The 21202-nt window shown below is 39.1% G+C and overlaps 1 protein-coding gene across 1 annotated transcript; it reads right to left on the reverse strand.

The window, feature by feature from the left end:
* Nucleotides 1–19598: 19598 nt before the first annotated feature.
* Nucleotides 19599–20504, reverse strand: LOC132278821 (F-box protein GID2). The gene has a single exon (XM_059780718.1). It carries the CDS (start codon nucleotides 20361–20363, stop codon nucleotides 19800–19802), a length of 564 nt encoding a protein of 187 aa, XP_059636701.1. The 5' UTR covers nucleotides 20364–20504; the 3' UTR covers nucleotides 19599–19799.
* Nucleotides 20505–21202: the final 698 nt, after the last annotated feature.

Below are 21202 nucleotides of genomic sequence, written 5' to 3' on the forward strand. Positions count from 1 at the left end.
CTTAGGGGCTAGTGTTAACCTTCTTCCCTATTCGGTTTATGTCAAATTGGGCCTAAGTGAATTGAAACCGACGTCGGTGGTTTTACAACTTGCCGACCGATCCATTAAGAAGCCTAGGGGGATAATTGAGGATGTGTTGATTAAGATTGATAAGTTCTTCTTCCCGGTTGACTTTGTCGTCATTGACACGGAACCGATGCCCAATCCAAAGAACCAAATTCCGGTTATCCTTGGCCGTCCTTTCTTGGCAACCTCAAATGCCAACATAAATTATAGGACGGGGATAATGAAGATTTCTTTTGGGCACATGAGAGTGAAGTTGAACATCTTTAACCCCACACCCAATCCATTTGACAAATATGAGGAAGAGGTTAATGTGGTAGAGGAATATCATGATCTTGCTTGTGAAAAGAATGAGCTTTTGTGCATGAACAATGTTTCAAAGCCTTTATCTTCATCTTCAGCATTGCATGCAAGAAAAGTGATTTCGAACTCTTGTTGTGCAAGGGCGTGGAAGCCCAAGGAAAGTTTTGACAAGGAACTCAAGACGTCTTTTGAGTTTACCCCAACAAGTTCTTCTAAGAACCATTTGTTAGGAGTGACTCGAAACATCTCTCATCCCAAAAAGGAGGGAATGCATTGCAAGATGTTTGATCCGGGTTAAAAGAACCCTAGGTCTTGCTAGAGACGTTAAAGACTAGCACCGAAATTCATAGGATGTCAAAACCCTATTCCTCCCTCATTTCTATCTTGCATTTTGATTCTTGTGAAGTCTAGATACTGTTTTTGTGGTTCATATACATTGGAAGGAACTGAGTAAGGGATTGCATGAGCATTCAAGTCATTTTGAGCATTTAGGCATAATTTCGATCGATCCAAGTTTTGGTTCGATCGATCGAACTTTGGTTCGATCGATCCAACTATGGAGTCGATCGATCCAGCTCTCATCTTGCACCCAACACTTAGAAAAATTTTGGACCTGCATCCAAATTCCAAAATGCATGCTCTCGGGATCTCCAAATTTTCAAAAGTTCGATCGATCGTAAACCATTTCGATCGATCGAACTACCTTTCGATCGATCCAACATGTGGTTCGATCGATCATGAGTCCCAACACTTAGAAAAATTTTGGACCTGCATCCAAATTCCAAAATGCATGCTCTCGGGACTTTTCAAAAATTTTCATGTTCGATCGATCGAATTCCAAGTTCGATCGATCCAAGGTTCCAACACGTGTCAACTCTTGAACCCATAAACTTGTACATTCTTTATCCTCTTCGATCGATCGAAATATTTCTTCAATCGATCGAAATTTGCATCTCATTAATTTAATTTCCTTTGATTTTTCAAAATTCATTCAAAAAAAAAATATATATATATATATATAGTTGGGAGAACAAATAGTTCGATCGATCCAAGTTCGGATTCGATCGATCGAACTATTTGAGGATTTTAAAATGCCGTAGCAGCCATGCGAGCCGACATCACTGCCCACCGAGCTGAGTTAACCTCTTTCAGGGCGGATGTCATGGCTTGCTTTGCCAATCTCTCCAGCCGACTCCCTGCACCTGCACCCGCACCCGCACCTGCACCTCCAGCCACTGCAGATCTTCACGATCAGGCCTCCTGAGACTCCACTTCCAGTTGTTCTATGTTTTCATTTCTTTTATTCTGGATCTGTATTATACTGTCATTGTTACTGTATTATACTTTGCAGCCGGTCTGTCGGCTTTATTATTTTATTGATGTACCTGCACTTTATATTCTCTATATATTGCTTTTTGATTATGGATGTCTCTTAATATCTCATATTTGTATGTTTGACTCCATCAGGTACACCACAGTGACTTCAATGAGAGAGTGCTACCCAATTTTTCAGGACCACTCTTACACCTCTATCGCTATTCTCTATTTATCCCATTTTACACTTGCATGTCCACTGTGCATTGATTATCCTATCTTGTTATCTAATGAGTTTATCCGAGTGCAAACTTTTCAGGACCACAGTTTATCTCAAGTTTGGGGGGGCCATGCCACCCACTTTGGATACTTCTATCCCGGTCATTCATGTCTAAAGCACTGGTATACTCTTTCCTTTGTTTTCTTCACACATTGAGGACAATGTGCAGTTTAAGTTTGGGGGTATTGGTGTATGTTTCAGTGTTACTTTAAAATCCAAATTTTGAGCATGTCTTGTGTATTTGAGGGATATTTATATACTTGGTCCATTTCTAGCTATGATTTTGATCTTTTGAGGACTATATTGCTTAAAATTTAAAAATTGCTTGACTTGAGAGTCCAATACTCCTTGTATGCCTTGACGATGCCATTTAGGAGTAAATTTTTCAAAAGATTGATATCTTGCTTGCATTTGTGGTCCACATCATCCTGAATTTGTGATTGTTTTGAGATTCATTCTAGGATTCTACATTAGCACCGGTGCACACTAGCATTCATTTGTGGGGTACATGCTTTGTTGATTATTGAATTGGTTATATCCCAATTGGGTTAGTAGTGCATTGAAAACTTTCATTCTTGATAAAGGTGGATAACAACCCCTTTTCATTGAGTAGCCGGGATTCTTGCCTCATTAAGCAGTGAACTTCTCGCGCCGAAAGGTGGAGGGCCCAAACTCTAGGTTAATAATTGATTATTAAAAAAAAAAAAAAAAAAGTTGCAAAAGTAATAAAAGTGAGGACTTCTCCCAAAAGGTGAGAAGTAGGAAATGATTAGATGGTTGTTGTCTTAATTTGTAGCCTAGTTGATTTGAGTTTGTAAGTCCGTAGGGGTGTCTTAACACCTAATGCCCTAAAGCCATCTGGTTTGGGAGTCATTGACCTAAAGCTCGCTACATGAATCTTCTAGAAAGCTTAAGAGATCAACACATTGCACAATATTTCCATCTTTGATCCTCAATAAATAAATAAAAAAGAAGAAGAAAAAAGAAAAAAATAGAATGAAAAGAATAAGCGCACCTAGAACAATAAAGCTTTAATAAAAGGTCCACTTTTTGTCTTGATGATTGGGACTAGATTTGTGTGATAGTTTGAGGATAAGGATGTGATTACTTCTCTAGTTAGCTAAGATAGCAACACACTTGATGCCGGACCTCTCACATGGATTCTAGACTTGTTTCGATTTTCATGATCATTTTCTTGATGTGTGGAGGACCATGCTTGCTTGTTTGATGTTGAGATTTTGGGAGATTGCTTATAAACGGTTGAAAAATTGCATACTTGAGGTAGTTTTCTCCCAATGCTTGTTTGCCATATTGGTGCCTTTTTTGAAAGAATGAGCTTAATGTTTGTGGGTATCATTTCTGGAAACCCTCACGAGACTTTACTCGTCCACTAGGGGTAACCTAGGAGTTTAAAAGGCTTGTTGCATATGCTAAATACAATCGTGTTCCCTACAAAAATGGTGTTATCATTTTACTTGCTTTCCAGTTTATACTTGTTTAGTTGTTCATTTCATTCCTTTACTTCTTAGTTCATTGCTAGGGACTAGCAATATTTAAGTTTGGGGGTGTGATGAGCACCGAAAAGTGCGCATTTAAACCCGTTAAGCTTAAACATTCTAGTACCTTTATCTATCTTACTTTGCCGTTTTAGACTTATTACGTGTTATTTATATTTTTAGGCACTAATCCCAAAATTGAGCTAACTCAGCCAAATAAGAGTTTAATTAAAGCAATCCTGAGATAAACCAAAGGAGGGAGCAAAGTGGAGAAAGAAAGGAGCAAAAAAAAATTAAGTTGTGCAGCTGAAAAGTTTGATCGATCCAACTTAGAGTTCGATCGATCGAACATCTATGATCGATCACAGTACTTCTCAATAGATCCAACCTTGGCCTTTGCTGAAATTCCAAGTTCGATCGATCGAACATCACCTTCGATCGATCGAACCCTATTTTGTCCTATTCAAATGATTGATCTTATCCACAGCTGTACGCCTACCAACCACTTTTGTCCTTTTTCCCATAAATATCTTCGAAATATCTCAGCCTTGTCCTTATCCGGAGGAGTCAGACCACTTCGATCGATCCAAGATGCAGTTCGATCGATCGAACCCATCTTCGATCGATCCAAGTTAAGGTTCGATCGATCGAACTTCCTCCAACGAGAAAAAGTTAAAGTCCAGCTCATTTATTCCGTCCTTCACCCAATCATTAGAGAATATGCCTTGCACGACCACAGCTCATCATAGGGTGTATTTGACCTACCTATATAAGGAATATGATACACTTTTTGGAGAAGGTGTCTAGAGTCTCTTGTCACACATTGAAAATCATCTTGGAGGCTATTCTTGGAGAGGAGGAAGGAGGGAAGCTAGAGCACCATTGGAGGAGATCTTCACCAACAAAGAGCAACCATGGAGTTAGCCCTTGAGGGTTGGATCGTCACTACCATGAGTGGCTAGACATCCTCTTGGGGCTAGAGTTAGCCCCAAGCATGCTTTCTATACTCTAATCTTGTGTATTATTGAGGGATTAGTGTTGTATGATACGTCTTGATATTCATGTATATATAAATCTTGATTATTTCATGGTTTGTATGGTTTAATGCTTCCAATTGACTATTCTATTCTATCCATATGTCTATGTATGCTAGAGTAGAATATTCATGTACTTATCTTTAGATTTAGTGTTTTTGATGCATGTCTATGTGTATTGATGCTATAGATCTAGAGATTATCAAGATGATATGCTTAATGAATGCTATTTTGGTTCATTTGATGGTTTATGCCTATTCTTGATGGTTTGTGCCTCTCCTCTAGTCTAGATAGCTTTATTTTCATGCTAGTAGTGTAGATTTAGTGTAGTGGTAGTGTAATGTTAGATGGGAGGACAATCTACTCTTGATATTTGATGTTCCATGCTTGTGATTCCAAATGGCATATTCCTCTAATATTGTGTTGTATGTGGATTGTGAGCTTAATGAAGGATTAATGACTAATTATGATATGTTGTATCTTTCACATGTGTTTAGACAATTTATTCCTCTCCCAATAGATATTTTGTACCTCTTACATGATGTTTAGATAATGCATGTTTAACTAAGTCATCCTTATGGATTGCTTGGACTATGAGCTTAATGAAAGGTTCAATGACTTGATTTGATATTTTGTTCTCTTCTCATGTTGTCTAGACAATATATTCCTCTACCAATAAATGTATTGTGGCCTCACACATGTTGATTGAGACAATTTGCACTTGTTGAGTAACCCTTACCAATTGAATGTCTTTTTCACACACAACATTGTTGCAACACATTCATTTCCCTCATTAGTCACTTGATTATGGTTTGGAATAGTATTATTTGGTGGTGATCTCTACACCCCAAGACCTCTCTCTCTCTCTCTTGTTTACTTCATATTATTTTATTTAGTTGAATTCAATTTAGCTTAATCAACCAACCCAACTCTCTTTTGCAATCATTTGGTACGCTAGAGTCGAAGTTGAAATTCCAACATGTATAATCCCTTGGGACGATCCCTACTCACTTTTGCTACGTTAGTAGTGGTGTTGGTAGTGGTTTTTATAAATTTAAATTTGACATAAAAGGCTTTTCTTGAACCACACATTCACTACATTCATTTTGGTGTATTGGAACGGCCGTCGTCATATAACATGCTCTTTTGTTGTTGAATTGCATGGATAATGTGATTCTTGTTAACTTGTATTCAAATATGCTTTTGTCATGTTGTATGGATTACTCTAGACCTAGTTCAATTGTATTGAAAATGCAATTCATGTTAATCTATGCTTAAGCATTCTTCTTGTCGTGTTCTTTGGATTATCCCAACCATGATTCGTTTCATACACGTATGTATATCATGATTCTTGTTGCTTAGACTCTAAGGTAGCTTAGGATGCTCCCCGAGTCTCACTTGGACATAGACGTTAGGTGGCATGAGCCCCTTTAACATGTTTCACCTTAAGGTGATAAATTTGTAAAATGCTAGGTCGATGCATGCTCATCTCCTATGAGTAGCTTTATGTTACTCACCCCTACTATACTGGGGCATATTTCAGGTATGAAGACTTGGTTCATGAAGCCTAGCATTCCTTGGATGTCGTGTAGCTTTCAAGTTTCCATTTCACGCAAATGTTAACATAAAATGTCATTTTGTAGGCTTATATGTCAAAATATGTATATTTGATTCCATGTATGTAATGTGTACTTAAGTACACTCCTCTCAATGTATTTGATATTTATGAGATGAGGACGGAGGCCAATAACCATCATATTGTGTTCTATGTACTTTTTAACTTCATGAAATATTGTGAAAATCTTGAAAAATCGAAAGTCATTGCTTCACCATAGTTGCATCGGGTGTGGGAATTCCATTATCATTCTTTCATAAGGTCTTATTAATGTTGTATGAAGTGTGGTCAAGGGCCAAACGGTCATTTGACCCCGTTTTGTATTTTTGGATTCCGAGTTTTCATTCCAAGTTTTATTTTTGCCTTTTTGCCCATTGGGGGGTTGGATTTTGTATCAGTGGTATATTTAAGTCGTGGACCATTGTAGCATGTCCAAATAGGTAAGTTACGTTTGTGTGCATGGTCGTTTCTGGGCAAAACCTTATCGTTTGTGTTTTGAGCCTCTTGTGAATTCATTTCGCATTTTTTTTGCATATTCTGATCTAGGGGCATTATGGACCTTTCACGATGGTTTTATTTTCTTCTTTCAATACGGTTGAATAGAAAACATGATTTTAGGGGGGGTTTCTTTTCCGTGTTTTTCCATAAAATGTCATCTTGGCATCGGAAATCGCATCCGAAGTTCAGCTCTCAGTTTTTAAATTTAGCAGCTTTTTGGACCCTCTGGACCAATTTTCTTGGGAGGGCATTTTGGGTATTTCACAGTGAGTTTTTTTCAATTTTCCTTGTAATTCACGTAGAAAACTCGATTTTGAGGGGGGTTTCTTCTTTGTGTTTTGGCAAAAAAAATCATCTAGGCCTCCAAATTCAGCCTCTGATCTGGATTTTTCTGGAAAATTACCCCATAGCAGTTTTTGGGCTGCTGCTGCCAGCCATGGTGCACTTAGCGCGCGCGCGGCGTGCATGGGCACGCGCATGGGCTTGCGCATGGGGCTGTCATGGCCTCTCGTCGGGCCGCCCCGACGACAATTCTTCTTTTGGGCTTTTCTCCTTTGTCCGGACTCCGATTCAAGTGAATTTTTTTTTTAACTTAACTAATTTTTCGCTGTCTTTCCAACGGTGTGCTCGGTTGCACCCGGTTCTTCCTGGATAATTACCAGTTTACCCTTTTTGCCTTAAGTGCTCGTTTTTCTTCGTCATACCATTTCTCCTTTGTCCGGACTCCGAATCATGCGATTCTTGAGTCCATCTTGATTAGTTTTTCGTTCTCCTTCCAGTCGTATGCTCGGTGGCACCCGAATCTACAGTTTTTAGAAATGACCATTTTGCCCTTGGGGACCTGTTCGGTCTTTTTCTGATAATTCATTCCCGCATTAGTTCTTATTGAGTTCCACGACCTCATGGAAGGTCACTTTGACTTCTTAGAGTCTTATTTTATATTTTTGCTTCCGCATTCAGATCCGTTATCGGGTCAACCTTCAGTTCATCACAGGACACGCTGGCCTAAAAACCAGGGTCGTCACACGATCCTTACCGTTGGTCGACCAATCCTCCCTGGAGCTTCTCCATTTCGGTTTTCTTGGGCAGCTTATTTGTATCGACTTCAGAGGGTCAAATATCCTTCATTTCTAATCCAAATCTGGATGTTCTTAAGTCTAAATTCAAGAGCTTGAAGTTCGTTTTCCAATGGTACCAACCACTCATCAAAACTCCATCTATAGTGTAAGTTATTCCAGTTTTAGTGAGATGGGTTCGTGGTAACTCTTAAACGGAGAAGGCCACTTTGTTTTAATTTCATATCTTTTCCGTTCGGACCAGAATCAGGCAATTCTTGAGTCTAACTTCATTCATTTTTCGTTGTCTTTCCAATGGTGTGCATGGTGGCACCCATTTCTGTGTGAAATGACCATTTTGCCCTTAGTTCATTTCTTTTCGGGTTTGGCATTCTTGTTTCATTGCTTGGCTCATTTGAGTTTTGTGGCTTCATGGGGAGTCATCTTGGTGCCTTAGGGGTGACGTACATCTCTTGAGGCTATTTCACTTCTTTTGCTTCCGCATTTCGGATCTGTTATCGGGTCATCTTTTGGTTCATCACAGGATACACACTGGGTTAAAAAATCCAGGGTCGTCACAAATCCTGGGAAAATGGATGTTGTAGGTAGGAGGGCGTCGGGCCTCTCCCATCTCGTCATAGAGCCGGCACAACTGCACGAACACTAACTTGGGAATGAACACCCAGTAGCCGGCGTGAAAAGCATAGTGTGCATCCACCATCTCTATACATCGCCCAATCTTATGTCCGATAGGGCGAGAGTTGGCCACAAGGACCATATCCAAAAACCAGAAATGTCTCAGAAGCTGTGACTTCTGGATCGTCTCCCAAGTGGTGGAGTGCTTCCCCTAGCCGAGTGCTCGGATCATCGCCTCTTTAGAAAGGCCAAGGGAAATGGTGGAAACTGGCCCTGCAATGCAGCAGGGCATCTATGATGGCAACCTATAGCCAGTGCAATGGCCTCACTCATAGTTGTACTTCCTCGATAGTAGCTGTGAAATAGTCCTCACCATCCTGGGCATCATTGCCAGCATAAAGCTGTAAAGAGTGGTAAAATGCTCGCACCAGTTGGGATAAGCAATCTGTGCTGGATGCCGCAAGAATCCTGACAGTTGGCGAGCCTGTAGGGCCTCTACCGCCCAAAATGTATCTCGATGGCACTGGAAGTCCTCTAGCACAAAATCTGTCTCCTGGCGGATAGTGTTGTACCACCATGAATCATCCAGTGCCATCGCTAGAGCACGAATAACTCTCTACCACGGACGTCAAGGCATCACTAATATCCAACACCCCGGCACACCTCCTCAACTCTATCCAACAAACTCTCAAATATAAGCTCCAAGGCTCGAGCCTTACTCTGGTTGAGGCTCGAGCTTGAGGTACTAATGCTCGAGCTTCCTGCAAATCAATGCTCGAGCCTGAGAATGAGGGCTCGAGCTTCCTGGTTTCCAGCCGAAGCTAAATCATCTCTAATCTTCTAAAGTCGATCAACAATAACTCCAAATCCACCCCAAGGTTCTTCTTAATCACCTAACAACCCCAAAGTTCCTCTATTTGCACCTCAACCCTACAAAATTACTCAACCCGTGTTCTTCAAATCCTATCGAGATTTAGAATTTTTACAAGGTTGGATGATAGATTCATGATTAGATTCGGTTATACAAGATTAAAAGGAACTATTCTAGGAGATTTGGGAATTATTTTGGAACAAAATTAGTGCGTATATAGAGAATATATACATATATACATACATACATATATATATATATATATATATATATATATATATATATATAACCGAGAGGGATGAGAGATTCTTACTTTTTTTATTTGGAATCGAAACCTGAGATCGTAAGGATGATGATTAAATGGAGATTAAAGAGTTTTGAGAGAGAATAGAGGCAAGAATATGCAAAGGCACGAGGGTTTCAAGCTCAGCTCGAGGGTTTCCTTATATTTTAGAGTACAAAGGTTCAAGCCCTAAGATGAAAGCTCGAGCATGGCCACTAAAATTAACGATGATGGAGAGCTCAAGCTTCAAAGTTCAGGCTCGAGCCCTTAGTAACTGATGCTCGAGCTCCAAAGTTCAGGCTCGAGCATTGAAACAAATTTTTGGATTTTTCCATTTTTTAATTTTTATTTCTTTTTCTTATTTTATCTAAACCTAATCTATTCTAAACATAAAATAAATAGAAAAATTACCTAAAACCTAGAAAAATAATTAAATAACAAACTCAAATAAATAAAAACAAAATAAAATAAATAAATAAACTACGGTACAACGTACAAATGCTAAGTTTAACGTCGATAGCTCGACGAAAACTGACCTCTCTAGTCCAAGTAAATAGGATCATGAAGTTCTACTGCTTCTACTGTGCCTCTCTGCACACTACCCTCTATGTAAGGCTTAAGTCTCTATCCATTGACTTTTGACAATTGACCAGTCTTGCAATCTTATATTTCTATCACACCATAAGGTGTACCAGAAATAACCATATATGGACCTTCCCAACGTGACTTTAGTTTGCCAATAAAAAGTTTTAGTCGTGTGTTAAACAACCAAACTTTCTTCCCAGACTCAAAAGTCTTATGCAAGATATGCTTGTCATGAAATGCCTTGGTCTTTGATTTATAAACCTTAGCACTCTCATAAGAATCATTATGTAATTCTTTGAGCTCTGTTAGTTGAAGCTTCCTGTTAGATCCAGCAGAGTTCATATCAAAATTAAGCTTTTTTTATGGCCAGAAAGCTCTGTGTTTTAATTCTACACGAAGGTGACATCCTTTACCATAGATGAGACGGTAAGGTGACATACCAATCAGAGTCTTAAAAGCTATTTGGTAAGCCCACAAAGCATCATTCAGTCTTAAAGACCAATCTTTACGATCTGGCTTAACCATTTTTTCAAGAATTCTCTTAATTTCTCAATTGGATAATTCAACTTGGCCACTTGTTTGGGAATGATAGGGAGTAGCAACTTTATGAGTGATGGAGTATCTTTGTACCAAAGTACGAAAATACCTATTACAGAAGTGAGCACCCCCATCACTAATAATAGCTCGTGGCATCCCAAACAGACTAAAAATGTTCGTTTGAATGAACTCAACCACGACTGCGTGATCGGCAGTTTTAGTAGCCACTGCTTTAACCCATTTAGACACATAATCTACAGCCACAAGAATATATTCATTATAATTTAACTGAACAAAAGGACCCATGAAATTAATACCCCATACATCAAAAACCTCAATAACTAGGATCGGTGTTAAGGGCATCATGTTCCTTCTAGAAATTGATCCTAACTGCTGACATCGAAGGCATGACCTACAGAACAAGTATGCATCCCGAAAGAGTGATGGCAAAAAGAAACCGCATTGAAGAATTTTAGCCGCAATTTCCTTTACACTGAAATGACCTCCACAAGCTAAACTGTGACAGAAGATTAGAATACTATGAAACCCACTCTCAGGAGCACATCTACAAATAATTTGATCAGCACAATATTTGAAGAGCTGAGGATCTTCCCAATAGTACATCTTAATCTACGAGAAGAATTGATTTTTTTCCTGCTTTGACCAAGACAAAGGAATTTTGCCAATTACGAGGTAATTCACAATATCAATAAACTAAGGCAAATCCGTATGAGAAAACCCAAACAATTGTTCATCCGAAAAGGAAACACAAATTGGAAGTGAAGTTGAGGTATCCTAAATATGAATATTAAAAAGATGGTCAGCTACCACATTCTCTAACCCTTTCTTATCCCGGATCTCATAATCAAACTCTTGAAGCAAGAGGATCCATCGAATCAAACAGGGTTTGGTTTCCTTTTTGGAGAAAAGATGTCTCAAGGCAGAATGATCAGAATAGACCACTACTTTAGAACCCAACAGATAGGATCTGAATTTGTCCAAAGCAAAGACAACTGCAAGCAACTCTTTTTCAGTAGTGGTATAATTCAATTGTGCTTCTGAAAGAGTTTTGCTTGCATAGTAAATAATATGAGGAAGCTTATCTACTCGTTGTCCTAAGACAGCACCCATAGCATAATCAGGTGCGTCACACATGATCTCGAATGGAAGAACCCAATTTGGAGGATTCATGATGGGAGCTGAAGAAAGAAGAAAGCAAAGCTTATGGAAAGCTTCTAGGCATGAGTCATCAAAAACAAAAGGAGCATCCTTTGCAAGTAGATTACACAAAGGACGAGATATTTTGCTAAAATCTTTAATGAAACGTTGATAAAACCCAGCGTACCCAAGAAATGATTGCACTCCCCTTACGGAGGTAGGAGGAGGCAATTTGAAGATCAAATCTACTCTGGCTATATCAACTTCAATACCTTTCTCTGAAATGATATGTCCTAAATTAATCCCCTCTTGAACCATAAAATGGCTCTTATCCTAACTAAGAATAAGATTGGTTTCCCGACAACGCTGAAACACTAGGGACAGATTTTGAAGATAGTTTTCGAATGTGGATCCAAAAACAGAGAAGTCATCCATAAAGACCTCGAGAAACTTTTCAACCATATCAGAAAAGATAAACATCATACACCTTTAGAATGTTACAGGCACATTACATAATCCAAAAGGCATCCGTCTATATGCAAATGTACCGAATGGACAAGTAAAAGAAGTTTTCTCTTGATCCTTAGGATCAATGGCCACTTGATTATAGCTAGAATATCTGTCTAAGAAGCAATAATAGCTCTAGCCAGTCAATCGCTCTAGAATCTGATCAATGAATAGAAGAGGAAAATAATCCTTTCAACTAGCGGAGTTGAGTTTTCGGTAATCAATACACACACGTCATCCAGTGGTGGTGCGTCGTAGAACTAATTCTCCCTTGGAATTCTCAACTACTGTAATACCTATCTTTTTAGGTACTACCTGAGTAGGACTCACCCACTTGCTGTCTGAGATGGGGTAGATTATTCCCGCATCTAGCAACTTCACAACTTCCTTTAACACCACTTCCTTCATATTAGCATTCAATCTTCTTAGAAGTTCCCGAGATGTTCGGGAATCCTCCTCTAAATTAATCTGATGCATGCAAATTATAGGACTAATTCCTTTTAAATCAGCCACACTCCACCCAATAGCCTCTTTATTTTGTTCAAGAACTTTTAAGAGACCACTTTCTTGGGAACTTGTAAGATTGGAAGCAATGATCGCCGGGAAGGTGTTATTTAAACCGAAGAAAGCATATTTGAGCTTGTTCAGTAGTGGCTTAAGCTCAAGCTTAAGTGGAGACTCTAAAGAAGGAATAGGTGGAGTACTGGAAAGTGGTGGAAGAGGCTCAAGTCTAGATTTCCATGGAGGAAAATCTGTGATAGGAGTGAAATTGAGCAAAGAATTTACTTCAGCTATCGAAGATTCGATATCGAAATTTTCATAATTGAAGTGATTCAGACAAGCTTCTAAAAGATCCTTGGATAAAATAATTGGGAGTGATTCCTCAACCAACTCATCAATAATATCAAGGAAGAAGCATTCACTATCGTCATGGGGATGATGAATAGCATTGAAGATGTTTAGTTTGACTTTCATATTTCCAAAAGATAAATCCATGGCTCTAGTCCAATAGTTAATGCAAACATTCACTGTGGCTAGAAAAGGACGCCCAAGAATGACTGGAACATACTTTTTGGAATCGTGGACCGGTTCTGTATCAAGAACTAAAAAATCGATCGGAAAAAAGAATTTGTCCACTTTTATAAGTACATCTTCAACAATACCTGATGGTTGTCTGACAAAACTGTCAACAAGCTGTAGAACAACCGACATAGATTTTAACTCTCCCAAACCTAACTTCTCATACACCGAGTAAGGAATAAGATTAACACTTGCTCCAAGATCAAGAAGTGCTTGCTCTTTCATATTGTTTCCAATGATGCAAGAAATTATAGGAGCAGCAGAATCTTTAACCTTTAGAGGAGTGTTGTGCTTAAGAATAGCACTGACTTGCTCGGTGAGACAAATTTTCTTATGAACTTTTCTTTTGGATTTTCTCTTAAGAGTGCACAAGTCCTTTAAAAATTTGGAGTAGGCTAGAATTTTCTTTATAGCATCAAGCAGAGGAAAATTGATTTTGACCTATTTAAAGACCTCCATCATATCTTGAATTTTCTCCCCTTGTTTACCAAAGTGGGAGGGTTCCTTGAAACGTTCAGGATAAGGCGTTATTGGCTCATAATCTGTCTCAGGGTTAGGAGTAGATGAAAAAGTGACTACACCTTCAACTCCTGTGGTAGATTATGGAATAGAACTTGAAGAAACATCCTTAGGATGTGGATTATGAATGATAGGAACAATGGGAACCTTAAGCCTCTCTTTTTCTTCTCGTCCTTTTTTAACTTGATTATCAACCACTCTACCACTCCCCAATGTGGTAATAGCCTGAACTTGCTCATGATGAATACCTGAAGAATTGGTTTCATCAATCATGTAAGTCTGCCTTTTCGGGTTAGCTGCTGGCTGACTAAGCAGTTTTCTATCCTCTCTTCGAAATAGAGTACTCGTTATTTGCCTAACTTGTTCCTCTAGCTTTGCTATGGCTTGTGAATGAGAATTAAGAAGTTGGTTATTAGCTTTAAGATCAACAAGAACATTGAGTACTTGATTCTCAAAAGCAGAATTTCTTAGAGGAGGTAGAAGATTAAAAGTTTGAGTGGATTGATTCCTAAACTAAGGTGGACGATAAATACCAGATTTATTGAAAGAATTATTTTGGGGCATAGGATTGGATGAATTTTGATATTGTCCCTATGATTGAGGAACAGCAGTTCCCTGGCTTTGATTATGCCATGATAGATTTGGATGATCTCTCCAGCCAGAATTATATGTAGAAGCATATGGATTGTAAGCTGGTCTAGAGAATGCAGCATTCACTTGCACCTATGGGATCTCAGATGATTATCCCATCATAGGGCAAGTGTCAGCAAAATGGGAAGGATTAACACAGATGGAACAAACTTCCTTCGGCAAGGTAGTTTGTGGATTAGCAACAGGAGCAAAGCCAGATGATAGAATTTGATCGAACATATGGTTTAAGGCTTCTATTTGAGCAGCTAACTCACTAGACTTGAAACTAAATTAAACTAAAGTAGTCAGAGAGAGAGATCTTAGAGCTTTGACTTCACCACAATCGTCGTACAATGGTTAACTGTTTCAACTCTGGGGATTTAACAAATTATGTTTTAAATGAATTAAACTCAATAACATTCATTCAATTCGGATTTTAAAGAAAGATGTTTTATAAAATTAAGTTAACTATAACCTATGTGCGGTTAGCATGGACTATCCACCTACCTACTCTACCTACTTTAACTACTTTGTAAATAATTAATCTTTCCTAAACATAAACTATGAAAACATTCTTTTATAAAAACGTTGGAACACCATTATATGACCTCTATTCTTATGTCCGACAAGGCTCCGCCAGAAACCGTCCAGTAAGAATAGATTGAGAATAGAGAACAAATAGTTATATCTAAAATAAGGTAATAACAATTTGTAATCTATTTAAAGTATTAAATCCAATTGAGTTGTCTCAATTGCTCATGGTCATATAATCAAAAACATAATATACATTAAATAATTCCAGAGTTTAGAACAATCAAACCATAAAACTATATTAGGTTACATCAGTGCCCTAAGAGATGAATTAGCTACTCATGATGATACTAGATATCATCTGTGTTGGAGTTGTCTCCATCGTCACGGATAGCACTTCTCTTCTCAGGATCTTCACCTTCTAAGGTTGTGGAAACCCTAAAAGCCGCCACTACAGTATCAGCCTTAAAAATAATATGAGAAAAAAGGACTTCTTCTATCAAGGCCTGTGCCTTTTTTTATAGAGGAAAATAAAGGCTTGGTGGGCTTTTAGGTCTTCTGGCCCATCTGGGATGAGATACGGCTTGTAAAGAGAGTAATCCCGTAACTTAAATCTGACATGTCATGGAAGACTCAAGCTTTAGGAACAAGGGCTCGAGCTGTAAGGTTCAAGCTCGAGCTTCTTTGGATTGATGCTTGAGCTTCAATGAATGATGCTCGATCTTCACTTTGACACTTAGCCAAATTTCTTCAACTATTATCCGAAACGTCTTTTTCTTCAACACTTGGAATATTCTTGGGGCTTTATCTCTTTAACATTGCTTGATCCAAGCTTCATGGGCTCGAGCACTAAGTACCAGGCTCGAGCTTTAAGTACTCAAGGCTCGAGCTTTAGGTACTCAAGGCTCGAGCTTTGGGTAATGGTGTTTGATCCTTGAGGTTAGGCACGAGGTCTAGGAGCTTGATTCTTCTATGGAAATTAACTCTTTAAATTCCAACGCCTTGTGCTCGAGCTTGAGGGTCAAGCCTCGAGCACCCTTAGTTGGGGCTCGAGCTCTAAGGTGCAAGGCTCGAGCTTTAATGCCATGTTGAATTTTCTTTTTTTGACTTGTAGGGCTTGAGCCTTAAGACTTGGGCTCGAGCTTTGGATCCTGAATTCTTCCAAACTTCACCATTTAAGCTCTCGACTTGCTTTGGATGACCAGCAACGACTCTGTAAGCTTCAATATCATCATAAAGTCCCAATTTTAACCGTTTCTCTGAGAAAGTACCTATAAACACACATTAAACATAAAGCAGTCTAATAATGGATAGGATTATCACTTTAAGCCTTAACATACGTATATTAAGGGGCTTGAATATGCAATATTCAATGCTCATCAATATCCCTCAGATCTGTGCTCGGACTTGATCACCCGTGGCTCTAGAATCGAGGTGTATCACAATTCCCTCTAGGTCTGACCTACCTTGGATCTACCATCAATTGTTCAAACGCCACCTTAGTTATAATATTAGCACTTCTGCCTGGGTCCACCAAGACCCTCTTAATCAAGCAATTCGACACTATAAGACTTATCACCAATAAGTCCTCATGTGGTGTTTGAACCCTCTGAAAGTCGTCCTTGTCAAATCTGATCAAGGACATGTCCTTCTCCTGGCAGACCGTATTCATGCTTCTTATCATTCTCATCTTGTAAGCCTGCCTGAAACGTGTTCGTCTTAACTCCTCTGACTCATCCTCGGCTTCAAGTCGTCCGTGGATTGTGTTAATTACACGGATTGGTTGTCCATCCAGAGGGTTCGCTCGTGCATTTTACCTTGGATGGTCATCTTGTTGATTCTGATCCTTGCCTTAGACATAGTTGGCCAAGTCTCCCTTTGTAATCCACATCTCAACTTGTCTCATCAAGTTCCTACACTCATTTATCTGGTGTCCAAAGTCACTATGGAATGCACAGTGCTTGGTTTGGTCTCTTTGCTCGATTGGCTGGCTGATCAGTTGAGGTGCTCGGAACATCCCTTTATTCTTTTGATACAACCATGCCAAAGTGAACTTGAGTGGTGTGACTATCTCATCCAGTCGTTGCCTCTTTTCTGCCTTCCAATGCGTCACTCGGGGCTGTGACACTAGGGGTCTCTGAGCAGTTATCTTTGATTTTGGCTTGTTTTCCACCGTAACCATTGTGGTTCTCCTTGTATTGACTGCTTCATCCTCCTCAAGATACACATAGCTTTGCGCTCTTGAATTGAGTTCGTCCATAGTTTTTGGTGTGTCCACCACCAAGGACGTGTGGAACTAAGTCCCTCTGGTCATGGCGAGCTTAAACGCCTGTACTGCTAAGGATGGGTGGTAATCAATTACCATGCCCATCTCCAGATTATATCTAGTGACAAAGGCCCGGAGGCTTTCTCCCTCATGTTACCTCATAGTGAATAGACACGATATATCCTTTTCAATCCACTGATTACCGAAGTATTAGCTGACGAATAAGTTGCAAAGTGTTCGAAAGCTTCCAACCGACCCCCTCGGTAAGTGCTTGAACCAGTTGTGTGCAGGTCCGGTGAGGCTTGTTGGGAAGACTTTACACATCAGGGCGTCGTCTTCAGTGTCCAAGGCCATTTTTAATTGGATCTGATAGATGTGCTCAGTTAGATCCTTTGTTCCATCGAACAGTGTGAATATTGGCATTGAGAACTTTCTGGGTTTTGGTGCTTTCAATATCTATTCTGTAAAAGGTAAGTCGACTGTCTGAGCTAAAGATCAATTAGCCTCAGTGATCGCGGGGAGCGGCTTCTGGCCAACTGCTGCTTCATTGTGGCTCTCAGGTCATGAGTACTTACCTCTGACTGGCACAAATCATCGAACACCTTGTCTGCAGTTGATTCTTTCTGCCATGATGGAACAGCTTCAACGTGTTCCACCTCTTCCTCCAATCCGGGCATTCCGTGCTAAGGGTCCAGATAGACGGATCCTGCTCTCTCTACTCGACCGGTTGACGTTCGCTAGATCTACTCGTTCATCTACAACTGGTGGACAAGGGAGTGGTGGAGCGTCTCTTTGTTCTATTCCGGATCTCAACTCGGCGTTCTCCCATCGTAGAGTCTCTACGATTTGCATCAGATCGTCATACTTGACCCATTGGTCCTCCTCCTGTTGGCAGGAGCCTTCTTCACCGATTGTAGTTCCCGATCGAAGCTGTATCATTCATTGCTGAAATCAATGAATCCTTCTATGGCTTCTCACAGACGGCGCTAGATGAAGATGCAAGAAAATGTTCTTCTATATTAAGAAAAGATTTTCTCACACTCCAAACAATCTGCCTTTCTTTATCTGTCTAGCTTTTATTTATACAAGCTTACACTTATCCTAATTTCTTACATTTTGCCCCTAGGTTACAGGTTAATGGGCCCTCTTCATTTATGGGGCGGTCCGTTTATCCCAAACAGGCCCAAATGTTGGCATGTCATTATTATTTTTAACTGAATACAACTTGGGTGACGAGCAACCCAGTCGATCGGGTCTGTTGAGTTGGCCGGCTCAGGCCCATTCACATTTCCCAACTCTTCAGTACTATTATGCCAAACATAGTCTAGTACTATTAAACTTCGATATTAATGCAGCAGGTTATGTAACACGGACACGATAAGGTTTGAAGCCTTGGATACGACTATAGATAAATATAATTTTTTATTTATATAAATATATTGAGTAAAAATATTATAAGATTTTAATTCATTTCTAATTTATATACTAAGAGTTTGACTTTTCACTTGTGATCATGTATAAAATGTCAATACTTTTTAATAGATAAAAGTTGAATATTTTAGAATGTGTTAATATTATATTCAAGATTACAACGTAAACTTGTATTAAAAATATTTAAAAGTGTGGCATTAAGTGTCTTGGTGAAATGTCTAGAAGCCTCTGCAAAATTTTCAAAATAATAAAAATTTATTTTTATTTATAAACACGTATATAAAGTATAAGATACATATCCGTAACATTTTTGTATGGACACTTATCCGATATGGCCCATAGAAGTGTGCGAACTTCATAATGCAAGAGTAACCTACCCAATTGTCAAAATAAAATCCACAAAATTTTTAAACCACAAATATCCAAAATGCGAGTCACTATGATTTTAGAATTATGATTTTTTTTTTTTTTTTTTAAGAAGTACGATCTGAAAAAAAATAGTGCATTTCAAAACCTAAATTGATGTCACTTGATAGTATCGATATTCATACCACTACTTCACAAAACTACATTCAATCTGTCTGACTATTACCTATCCTTGAAAGACAATGGACAAAGAACAAGACAGAGTGTGCTCTGTGTCTCTCGAAGGTAATTTGGCTTTTACAGACCCGAACAAGACGGAGACCATTTTCAAAATCTTTGTGCGCAAATTGCCAGAAAGCGTGGCCACTAACAACTGCATCCCTTTGTTTACTTCTGCTTGTATCAACTCAGAAAACGCATCCACAAACGGCCTCCATTCACACCAGGATAACCCACCTAAAAAACTTTTCTTTTCCCTCACTTTCCTCAGATCCAAACACGCACATCACGGAGGTTCGATTCAGTAAAAGAAAATAAAAATCACAATAACATCACACCTCTAATTATATAATAATAACATAATAGATCAATCATATCTAAATTTACAAAGGATCTCAGAAATCAAGAAACTAGCACATAGTTAGGATACAGATCTGATCATACAAACACATATAATGACACGAATTAAACGAAAAACCAAAAGTTAAAGCAGAATCAAGACAAATTCAAGCTTAGTTTAAGTCATTTGCTTCGGTTATTGAAATTCATCTTCTCGTAGTAACGAATCGAGAGCAGAGACAGCGAGAGATGAACCTCATCCTTTCCCCAGCGAGTTTTGGCGGTGGCGGGCTTCGCCGGAACCGCCGGACGCGGCGGAGGAGGTAGACACGGCCACGCCGACGACGAGGAGGCGGAGGATGAAGAGGAGGAGGAGGAGGAAGAAGGCGGCTTGGAGAGAGGCCAGAGGTAGAGAGAGTGGAGGCGACGGAAGCCGCCTAGGGCAAGAACCACCGATCGGAGCTGTTGGCTGCCGCAGCCGGTGTTGGCCCAGTGCCTGGTGCAGATCAGCTCCCAGAGACGCTCGTCCTGCGCCGTCGTGTGCCACTGCTTGCTGACACACGCGGCGGTGGCCAGCGTGAGCGCGTCCACGTGCTTCAACACCTCATACAGCAAGTTCTCGTCCATCAACACAGATGATGATTTCTTCGGCTCCTCCTCCTCCTCCTCTTCTTCTATCTTGATCTTCTTCATTTTCTTATCATCGCCGGTGACCGGATCTACATCGGTGGCAATTGATCGCTTCATGGCCACTGGATCAGTATATTGTTATAAATATAGATATATGGATATATAGAGAAATAAAAGGAAGAATTCCAAATGCGGAACACTTGCTCTTCTCTCTCAGTGAGGAAATAACGAGGGCTGGGTTGAGGGGGGTGGGGTTAGAAGAGGTTATGGGTATCACCTGCTTTTTGGTCCTTTACGATGACGACAATTTGTGGTTTGGAAATTGGGACCTCTATAATTCCAATAATTAATTACCCTTCTTGTAATAGACATTTATTGAGGGACTTGCAGGCAAATAAATTTCAAGTCAATAGACGAAGTGGATTATTATTACTCTGCAGAATTTACCTTCCAATCTTTAGAACAGTTGTGTACAAATTTTTGTGAAAATTTAATGTGTCATGATATATTTATATAAAAAATTTGTATAACATATTTTTAGCACTATACTTTTTATATAAAAAAATATTCATCAATAATAACTAATAACGTATCATATCAATAGCGTATATAACTTTTACAAACTTACGTGATTTACCTTACTATTTCGTGATTAAACCTTACGTGACAATCTTCCTCAATTAGAAAAAAATAAATAAATAAAATAATTAATAATTTCCCTTATATTTCATTTTTCCATCCCACCAATAGCAAAATATGTAACAACAATTGCGATTAAATTGACTAATCACCGAAAAAAGAAAAAAAATAATAATAATTTGTATAATTGTGTCAAACAACAAATATATAAAACGTGATTAAAATATATATCTAATATTTGGCTAGTACATATTTATCTCATTAAAATAGAATATAAAAAGGATAAAAAAAAATCTAAAAAACCCTTAGAATCTACG

Source organism: Cornus florida, unplaced genomic scaffold, assembly GCF_030987335.1.
Source record: "Cornus florida cultivar Cherokee Brave unplaced genomic scaffold, ASM3098733v1 CherokeeBrave_3.0.0_Hap2_Chr10, whole genome shotgun sequence".
Lineage (NCBI taxonomy): Eukaryota > Viridiplantae > Streptophyta > Magnoliopsida > Cornales > Cornaceae > Cornus > Cornus florida.